Genomic DNA, 11,065 nt, shown 5'->3' with positions numbered 1-11,065 from the left:
TATCCTTTCTTCTGCTTGATCAATTCGACTGTTAAAACTTGTGCATACTTTGTGAAGTTCTCGTATTATGTTTTTCAGCTGCATTAATTCACTTATAGTCCTCTCTAAATTGTCTATTCTCGTTAGCATTTCATCAAACCTTTTTTCAATGTTCTTAGTTTCTTTGCATTGGGTTAGAACGTGTTCTTTTAGCTCACAGAAGTTTCTTATTATCCACCTTCTGAAGCCTGATTCTGACAATTCATCACACTCATTCTCCATCAGGCCTTGTTCCCTTGCTGATGAGGAGCTGTGATCCCCTGAAGGAGGAGAGGCATTCTGATTTCGGATGTTTTCAGCCTTTTTGCGTTGATTTCTTCCCATCTTTGTGGATTTATCCACCTGTTGTCTTTGTAATTGCTGATTTTCAGATTGGATCTCTGAGTGGACGTCCAGCTTGTAGGTGGTGATGTTATTTCTGTTTCTTTGCTTTCCTTTGGCAGATGCCCCTCCCCCACAGAGCTGGACCTTCCCAGGTTCAGCTGTGCTTTCTGTGAAACTCTCAACTGTTAGCGTTTCCAATTGCTGTTTTTTTGTGGGGGTGGGACCAGCCGAGCCCAATCACCTGGCTCCCTGCCTCAGAGCCCGCTTTTTTCTTTTCCTAATTGAACGGTCAATTCTCTCTCAGGTGCCCCAGTTGCCCGCTGAAAAGGCATCGGGATCTATGCAATTTCCCTTGCGGCGACCATGCCAGCTGAAACAGCAGTGCTGGGATTCGCGGCACTTTTCTGTCTGGGAATCTCCTGCTCTGGCTCCCGGCTTCAGTCCCCTTTACAATCAACTGAATGGGTGACTCTGCCTTCCTGGAGCTCCAAACGCCAACTAAAAGCGCATCCAGTCCCACATACACTGCACTGAGAACTGCCACGCTGGGACACGGCAAAACAGCCGCACTGGCCAAAAGAGTCGCGCTGGCAACCCGTGGGGCTCCTCTGCTGGGAATCTCCTGGTCCATAGGCAACAAAAATTCATCTGGAAGTCTGGTGTCCACTCACTCCCTCCGCCTTCACTGGGAGCTGCAATCCTGAGCTGCTGCTAATCGGCCATCTTGGATCTCTCTCCCCATCATACCATTCTTATTTCTTTGTGTTCTCACAGCTTAATTCCCACTTGTAAGTGATGACATGTGATATTTAGTTTTCCATTCCTGAGTTACTTCACTTAGAATCATGGCCTCCAGCTACATCCAAGTTGCTGCAAAAGATATTATTTCACTCCTTTTTATGGCTGAGTAGTATTCCGTGGTGTATATATACCACATTTTCTTTATCCACTTGTTAGTTGATAGGCACTTAGGTTGGTTTCATATTTTTGCTATTGTGAATTGTGTTGCTGTAAACATGCATGTGCATGTCTTTTTCATATAATGACATCTTTTCTTTTTGATAGATGTCCAGTAGAGCGATTGCTGGATCGAATGGTAGATCTACTTTTAGTTCTGTAAGGGCTCTCCATACTGTTTCTCATAGTGGTTGTACTAATTTACATTCCCACCAGCAGTGTAAAAGTATTCCCTTTTCACCACATCCATGCCAATCTATTATTTTTCGACTTTTTAATTATGGCCATTCTTGCAGGAGTAAGGTGGTATCTCGTTGTGGTTTTACTTTTCAGCCTTATTTTTAAATAAATGTTTAAACATTTTATAAGAACATTGGTTTTGGCCAGGTGCAGTGGCTCATGCCTGTAATCTCAGCACTTTCGGAGGCTGAGGCAGGTGGATCACCTGAGATCAGGAGTTGGAGACTAGCCTGGCCAACATGGTGAAACCCCATCTAATAATACAAAAAAATTAGCTGGGTGTGGTGACACACACCTGTTATCTCAGCTACTTGGGAGGCTGAGGCAGGAGAATCACTTGAACCTGGGAGGCAGAGGTTACAGTGAGCCAAGATTTCACTCCAGCCTGGGCAACAAGAGTGAAACTCTGTCTAAAACAAACAAACAAAGGAACATTGGTTTTAAGAAGGTAATCTTCCTCTCTTCCCTGTCAATTCAGTTTTGACCTCATATTTTGTATTCTGTCAACAAAACTAAAGCTGCGCCCGTAATTTACTGGGCTCATCCTCCAAGGAAGTCATCAATATTGTTAGAGTATGCCACCTGATGCCAGGTTACCCTTTGTAGCTTATTTAAACATTGCTTGTAGAGATGTAACAACTACATGCAGTGATGAGACTTGACTGGATTCTGGAGGAAGAAAACAAAATAAAAACAGCTATTAAAAACAGAAAAGCTTAAACACAGACTATGTTATGTGATATTATTGAATTATTAATTTCCTTAAGTATCATAATATTGTGGTTATGAAGGAGAATATTCCTGTTCTTGGGAGATGCATGTTGAGATACTTAAGGCATAAAGTAAAATAAAAGTCCACAACTTCCAAATATTTCAGAAAAAAAGACTTGCGTGTGTACAGACAGACATACCACAGAGAAAGAGAGAGAAATATCAAGTGAGAATGAGAACATAAATGTGGTAAAATCTTAACAGTTGGCAATATCTAGGTGAATGATATATGGGTATTTGTAGTCTATTCTTTGGCATTTTCTATGAGTTAAAAAAATTTCAAAATAAAAAGCTTCAAGTAAAATATTTTTTTCAGCTGCATACTATACAGAATGAAGTTTGGCATATGTTATTTTCTATCTTGCTACATTTCCATGGATATTTTAACAGAATTAGAGATTGGCATACAGAGGAACTCTTCATTACTTAATCTGACTCTGTTTAATTGAAGCTGTCTCACTGCTCAAAGGGTTTACTGCCATATTTAAAACATTAAAATCCCATAAAAGATAATTAAGTATATTTATTAATGTTTATATTTTAAGAAGAAATTTGTTAAAAAATTTATTGGAATTTTTTCCAAGAGGGGAAATGTTAAATTCCTTCCTATCTCTGTACAAGTCACTAAAAAAATTCACTTGATTACACAGCTGCTCCTACTTCTGAGGTATACATTATCAAATTATCCTATACTGGTAAATTGTTGGTTGAATGTTTAGGGAAGCAAGTTAGAGATCCTTCACATATCATACCTTCAGTTTACAGCAGTCAGCTTTTGCACATTATTGCATGTGAATCATGGGTCATGGAACAGTTTATATTTTCAGAAGGATGAATCAAAGCAATTTTGCAATAGCTCACAGCATGTCTCCCTGGCAGTTTCTCTTAGGACATCAGAAGCATTGTACTTGTCTCCAAATATCCAGGAAATGACAGCCCTTTTGTATGAAAAATACCCAAGTTCTCTAATGGTCACAGGCAGTTTTACAGATGAAAATACTTTCAGGAACAGGGTGGCCCTGAGCATCATGTTCAGGGTTTGGCTCAGAGTGGTTAATAGTATTTCTTCTCAAAGTTTTCCACCTTCATCACTACAGATTTGTGTCTCCCCCATGAATACAAACTAGGCTTAGCTCTATCTCCAGAGGTCACTGGAATAAAATGGTGAGAGATCATAGCAATGCTTTCTTTCCTTCACTTGCTTTAAAAATTTTTTTCATTTGAATTTTTACCACAGTTAAACATTCATGAAACTTGAGCCAGATCATTTTTCTTTATTATTATTATTATACTTTAAGTCCTGGGATACATGTACAGTACATGCAGGTTTGTTACATAGGCATACGCGTACCATGGTGGTTTGCTGCATCCATCACCCTGTCACCTACATTAGGTATTTTTCCTAATGCTATCCCTTCCCTATCCCCCCACCCCCTGCTATCCCTCTGGGAGCCCCCGCCACCCCCCGACTGGCCCCAGAGTGTGATGTTCCCCTCCCTGTGTCCATGTGTTCTCATTGTTCAACACCTACTTATGAGTGAGAACATGTGGTGTTTGGTTTTCTGTTCTTGTGTCAGTTTGCTGAGAATGATGGTTTCCAGCTTCATCCGTGTCCCTGCAAAGGGCGTGAATGCATCCTTTTTAATGGTTGCATAGTATTTCATGGTGTATATATGCCACATTTTTTAAATCCAGTCTATCATTGATGGGCATTTGGGTTGGTTCCAAGTCTTTGCTATTGTGAACAGTGCCACAATAATCATACATATGCATGTGTCTTTATAATAGAATGATTTATAATCCTTTGGATATATACCCCATAATGAGATTGCTGGGTTAAATGGTATGTGGAGAAATAGGAACGTTTTTACACTGTTGATGGGAGTGTAAATTAGTTCAACCGTTGTGGAAGACAGTGTGGTGATTCCTCAAGGTTCTAGAACTACAGCCAGATAGTTTTTCAAGTATTTTATAAAAAATACCATCCCCTGTCATTGGTTCATTGACAGTCTCCCGTTTCCCACTTCTTACTTCCTAGAGGTGACTACTTTCAGGTCTTTCTTTTGGTATTTACCTCCATGTCACTAAACAATATACTTCCATTGATAATCTTGATTTATTTTTAGTGTTAGAAATAATCTATTGATTTCTACATGGAAAATTAACATTTAGCTCTTTCACCACCTCTTGTCTCATTACACATGCATACTTCTATCCCTCATTCTAAAGAGTTATAGAATAATTTTGTTTAAAACTTTATTTAATGCTTATATTATGACAACCTAAGAACTATATTCACTTAACCAGTTTACAACAATCATTTTCCATTCTTGCATGCATGTTTTTTTCTGAAGTTAATAATTACCTACATATGAAGAGAGACAGGAAAGTAAATTACAATGTAGTTTTAAATGTTAGAATAAAGGTCTGTATAATATATATGGGAGTGTTGAGGAGAAAGTGACTGTTTCTATATATACATATTGCTTTATTTTTCATCCTAAACACTTCCCTTATTATCTAAATCTCCCCTCAGCACATTCAGGCACATCTGGTATTTATCAATTCTATCTTCTATCAATTTATTATTTTTTTCTTTTTGTCTTTTTTTTGAGACAGGGTCATATTCTAACACCCAGACTGGAGTGCTGTGGCACGATCTTGGCTCACTGCAGCCTTGAACTCCTGAGCTCAAACCATTCTCCTGCCTTAACCTCCCAAGTAGCTGGGATTACAGTTGTGCATCACCATACCCATTTTGTTTTTTTCCCCCACTTTTTTTTTTTTTTGTAGAGTTCTCACTGTGTTGCTGAGTCATGTCTTAAACTGCTGGCCTCAGGGATCCTCCTGCCTTGGCCTCCTTAAGTGCTGACAGTATAGGTGTGAACTGCTGCTCCTGGCCCTTCTGTCAGTTTCATGTTTCTCCCATATTCTGAAGAACTCTCATCTGGGCTTGTGGCTCTTTATACTGGTAGCTCCTGCATCATCTTAGATCTCACTCCACTCCCACTTACCCGGTCTCCTCTGGTCTTTCTGCCTGTACCTTTTATTATTTAGACATATGTTGAGCCTTGTGGGTAAGGTAATCCTATTAATCCAGTTTTAGTTGACTGTCTGAGCTAACAATGTTTCCTTATGTGAACCTAGTAATTAGGAATACTTTGATGCCTTTTAATGACAAAGTCTATTAACAGAGAGACTAAAAATTAATGGCTGCTGGCAGTGGGCTACTAACCCTTTCAGCTTCATAGTGCGAAACCCAGTTTCTAAACAATTATACTTGACTCCTTTGCCAACCTTGATTGTATAGTAATTCTTCACCAAGATTATATATCTTGATCATCTCCAGAGTGCTCTATAGGCTTTTATATTCTCTGCAGGTAATCACATGCCTAACATGGCCTTAGAAGGGTTAAAGGCTTCTTTTTTCGTGTTACAAGACACCAGGAATGCTGTGGATGTGGTAGTTAGAAATAGTGTGATGGCCACATACACCACATACTATGCCTGCATTTCCCTCAGAAAGTAGAGACCAAAATAGAACTCCGTCCTTGATGAGAAAAACTTCTTTGGGGAAAGGGGGAATATAAATACTATAGGATGCTAAATATGTCTTTTCTTGCTGTTGACCAGAGCATAAATGAGGGCGATGAGAGCTTCTGTTATTAGCAGTTTATATTGCCAAGAAAGGGCTTCTGGTTGTCTTGGGGAAACAGTAAAGATTAGTGAATATTCTAACATTTTTGCATTTTTATTGAATATTTTACTTATATTTGTTGCTGTTGAACACTGAAAATAGTTTATAATCTCTCATTCTTAGTGGTGAACATAACTGGACATTTGAGCACAATCCTGGATCAGTTATATTCTCTGAACCCTTTTACTATTACCCATATTTGAAGACAGGATCCGAGCACTATCTCCTAGCTTCCTAGAAATTTTAGTATTTCTTTGCCAGCATTTAAAAAATTCTAGACAGATCCAGGATTTTATGCCCAAATCATTGGTTTGATTTTCAAAACGAAAAGCCTTAAGGAAATTCTGATTTTGAAAATAATTTTTTCTGAACATTTTTATGGTCAAGGAACCATTTGAAACCCTTTGCCTGTCAATGATACAATCATTTATTATTTTATGTTTTAAGTTTGTCTTTTTGATGCAGAGAATGTACCTCTTCTCATGTATTTATTCAGGACCAACTTTAACTGGCTTTTGGCTGGGACACCATAAGTTCAATTCTTATCACTTACCTTTGTTTGTCCTTCCCACCAAAGGTCTTCAAAAAATTAATAGCAGTGATGGTCATTAACAATAACAGTATACATTTATTTACTTAGCATTTGCTCTCTTCCAAGTATTACACTAGACCTTGGGTGGTATAAAGATGCATAAGGAATGTGTTCATGCAGTTTGCTACACTGCACAAGAAAAGGGGGAAATGTCTGTGTACAGAGCTGCATAACTCTAGGTTCTAAATTGGAACATTAGTATTGGAATATGAAAAACTAATTATAAAATCTGTTCTATTTCATGATTGATGTCTTTATAAGAAACCTTCCATGTTATTCTTTCAAGTCCCCCAATATACAAATTCAATGAAAATGTACCATAGGATTCCATTTAAGAACTGGAGATTTTTGAAGTATTTTTTTTTGTTTTATTAAGAGCTCTGTTGAGGTATGATTTACATATAATATTGTGCATATTTGAAGTGCACAGTTTGATAATTTTTTATATTTACAAATAACTGTGAAACCATCATCAGTATCAAGATAATGAATGTATCTATAATCCTCAAAAGATCCTCAGACCCCTTTGTCATCTCTCCCTCCTGCCCCTTTTTACCCTCCTCTCTCATCCCCAGGGTTCTGCTTCTGGTCATTATATATAGCTAATATTTTCTAGAGTTTTATCTAAATGGAAAAACACAGTATGTGCTCTTTTTGTCTGGCTTCTTTCACATTGCTTAAGTGTTTTGAGATCACTCATGTTATTATGTACATTGATAGTTTTTTCGTTTTTACTGCTAAGAAGCATCAGAAAGTACTTTATAAAAACTTACTTATGCCCACAAACATATTTGACCTTAATATTTTTATTTAAAAAATCTTTTTAAACACTGTTTTTGCTCTCTAAATCTGTAATCTTTAAGAAATGATGTCTTTTTATCTGAAATTAAGCTGTACCTGTAGTTTGATTTATTGTTTTGTTGTTGCTAAAATTTTAGTATTAAACGTAACCTTAATTTTAAATTTTAATGGCACTTATCTCCCAATTTCTGATTATATATTACTTATTCAGTCTTTGTATTACGTGCCAGTTTCTTGCATCACCCTAAAGTACACAGCAGATCCTCTGCTCTCTAACTTTCAGACTTGGGGAACTTAGCTAGCATCATCAGGAAATGACTTCCCATGTAACCTGTTTGTATGTAAGGAAGCCTTTGGGAAGAACCTAGCAAACAAAAAGGCCCTTCTCATCCTGTTATTCAGTAGTTTGGTGACTGTTTTTATAATCATTATATACTTCTCTGCCTAACATATCAGCTGTCTTAGAAACTGCCTTCTTCAAATTTGGCCAGCTTACTCAAGTACCCTGCTAGAGTCAATACTAAAAAGCAAGTTACTGACAATATATGTGCCAGTAAGTGACCATCATCTTCAAATTTAAACCATTTAGCATACTCTCATTTTAGTTGCTCTTTTAGCCCTAATTTTACAGCTCCACTGTGGTACCTGGCTTCCTGGCCTATTGGTTTAAGGATATAAATTAGCCTTCCTCTTTTGGCTTGCCTGTTGTATTTTGACTTTGCTTATTCCCTGATTTGGTATCCTTCACTATCTTAAGTGAGAAACTACATCTGTAGTTTTAATTTTGTATAGCCGAACCAGACTCTGTCTCTTCTACCTTTCGTTGCCCTAACTAGGAGAGAGGAGGATCAAGGATATATCCCACATCTGTTGCTGGGCTTTATGAGAGTTTTCTGGATTACAGCAAACCACTTAGCAGAAGTGGAAAATGGAATATCCTCCCTCTTTAGCTTTCCCATCACAAGATTTTCTGTGTCCAATTTCTGTCACGTGGCTATCTAATTACTAGCAATCTTGAGTGACTATGCTATCTCTCGGCTTTCAGGCACTATCCATGTTGTTATCCTTTCTTCTTTTTCCAGAACAACTCTTTTGGACAAATCGCTCCCCAACGCCCTGCCAAAACATCTGCAAATAAGTCTTTTTCTTTCTACACAGAGAAATGAAATGATATCTGGTAGCTTTTGTGAATCCATTTCATCTAGGCCAATCATGTGACCAATTTTTAGAAATTGGTTTCCGCTTGTCTTCAAATGATGATGTGGCCTCTAAAATTATAGATCACCCAGTCAGGGACTTGGTAGACCTACCTTTTGTATTGATGATACTTGGTCTTAACTCTTCAGAGCACTCATCTGATTCTTTCCACTGTGTCCTACCTCCTGGTATTCTAGTTGCTTAGTCATTTAACTGTTGGGTTCTAATATAATGTTGTAGTTAATGCTGAAATACCAGTTACGTACCTTTATTTTTTGTTTTTCTGAAGCTCTTGGCAAGTGTTTACATTTCATCTCTCCTTTCTCTTAGCAAGAACCATATTACTCTCAACGAGCATATTTCTGCTGGATTTTTGAGTAGAATTGATCAGAACTGACAATATTATCCACATAATTAGATCCTAATATTGGGTTTCTAGCTCTTCCAAAAATAGCTGAAGTAATTTTACAAACCAAAGGTGGTCTTATCTTACTCCTCTGTGGGTCCTAGAAAGTTTACATGCTTCCTCATGTTTCCTAGCAGAGATTTTTAAAAGAGATCACTTTAAAATCATAACATTCCCTATCAAAATGGCAAAAGGGACCGGGCGCAGTGGCTCATGCCTGTAATCCCAGCACTTTGGGGGGCTGAGGTGGGTGGATCACGAGGTCAAAAGATTGAAACCATCCTGGCCAACTTGGTGAACCCCATCTCTACTAAAAATACAAAAATTAGCTAGGCTTGGTGGTACGTGCCTGTGGTCCCAGCTACTGGGGAGGCTGAGGCAGTAGAATCACTTGAACCTGGGAGGCGGAGGTTGCAGTGAGCTGAGATGGCACCACTGCACTCCAGCCTGGTGACAGAGCGAGACTCCATCTCAAAAAAAAAATGGCAAAAGGGTAAATTCTCTAAAGGTTTTATTTTCTCTGCTTTTTAAAGACTTAAGTGTTCTTATTCCCCATCGAAATTTTAAATTCAATCTAACCCTTTATGCTTCTTATATTTTCTGTACTGTAAAATCTCCTCATCCTGAATTATGCTTCTTGGTCTTTATGATTGACATAGAGTGAGTTTCTTGCGAGATAGGAGATTTTGAAGGGGTTTTAAATGAATAAAGACAATCTTTGTAATGAATGTGAACTGGATGAGATTTTATTTCAAGATACTATGGAGAAAATATGTTGCAGGCATAACAGCATATCAAAAGCAGTGGTTTGTGCTAGGGCTGGAGTCTTATGAGTGGTTATTATACAACATTTACTAGCAGTAGGTGATTGTTTTGATCTTAGGTTCTTAGAATGTCCCCCTTTTTTTTTTCCAAAGCTAACTCTTTGGATAATAACATTGACATTATTAACAACATGATAGCCCTAATATTGCCTAGGCTTTAGTTACTATGACCTGATTTCTTACATGACAGATATGTTATTTATTTTTCATTTTTTTTCTATTTTAGATCCATTTTTCCTATCCATCCGTCCTTCAGAATCATTGCCTTGGCAGAACCCCCCGTTATTGGAAGCACAATACACCACTGGCTGGGACCAGAATTCTTAACCATGTTCTTTTTCCATTATGTGAAACCACTTGTCAAAAGTGAAGAAATCCAAGTGATTAAGGAAATGGTAAGAAGAAAGCCGATCTTAGCCTATTTTCTACAGCTGTTCTCTTTTTAAGGCACTCTGATACTTGCTGAAGTAGAGTTAGACATTTTTAGCTTTTTCTTCCCACTTACTACCAAATTTTCTCATATAGTGGTGAAAGTCAGTGGTTCTTCAGCTTCCACATTTTTCAGCATCATCTGGAGGACTTGGTAAAACTCAAGTTTCTGGGCTGTATCTCCATAGTTTTCAAGCTAGTAGATCTGGGGTGGCATATTAAAATTTGTATTTCTAACAAGTTCTCAGGTGATACTGATGCTGCTGGTCTGGGACCCTGACACTCTAAGGATCAAAGATGTGGCCTGTCTCTCCTCTTTCCTCAGATGGAGGCCATTTTGGAATTCCTTTTCTCAAATTCCTTAAATTTGTTTAGTTAAAGGTGACTATTTTAATTTCCTACTATAAAGGGAGGCTCAATGCATAAATACTAAGTAGTCCTGGTCCCTTAAGAATGTAATGTATCCTGTAGTTTCCTGATTAGTCTTTTGATGGCTTCCAGTGTATGTGATCCATTATTTCAATGTGTGCCTTAAGCATTGAGGTAGTGCTTTTGGAGTTTTAAAACTGCATTCTTCAATGTAGTAGCACTAGCCATGTTAAATAATAATAATAATAATAATTATTATTATTATTATTTTGAGACAGAGTCTTGCTCATGTTGCCCAGGCTGGAGAGGTGTGATCTCAGCTCACTGTAGCCTCTGCCTCCTGAGTTCAAATGATTCTCCTGCCTCAGCCTCCTGAGTAGCTGGGACTCCAGGTGCACGCCACCATGCCTGGCTAATTT

At 38.0% G+C, this 11,065-nt stretch overlaps 1 protein-coding gene across 5 annotated transcripts in view; it reads left to right on the top strand.

The window, feature by feature from the left end:
• VWA8 (von Willebrand factor A domain containing 8) overlaps positions 1 to 11,065 on the top strand; it is a 386,591-nt gene that overhangs the window by 132,898 nt on the left and 242,628 nt on the right. For 4 of the 5 annotated variants that reach the window (XM_017503777.2, XM_017503778.2, XM_017503779.2 and 1 more), the window contains one exon: positions 10,075 to 10,243. In XM_017503777.2, coding sequence (XP_017359266.1) covers positions 10,075 to 10,243 — 169 coding nt within the window. The remainder of the gene's footprint in view (positions 1 to 10,074; positions 10,244 to 11,065) is intronic. The other variant, XM_037729667.1, reaches the window with a different exon arrangement.

The sequence above is a fragment of the Cebus imitator genome, unplaced genomic scaffold (assembly GCF_001604975.1).
Source record: "Cebus imitator isolate Cc_AM_T3 unplaced genomic scaffold, Cebus_imitator-1.0 Scaffold314, whole genome shotgun sequence".
Classification (NCBI taxonomy): domain Eukaryota; kingdom Metazoa; phylum Chordata; class Mammalia; order Primates; family Cebidae; genus Cebus; species Cebus imitator.
The sequence above is the reverse complement of the archived record's forward strand: the minus strand, read 5'-3'. Positions and strand labels throughout refer to the sequence as shown.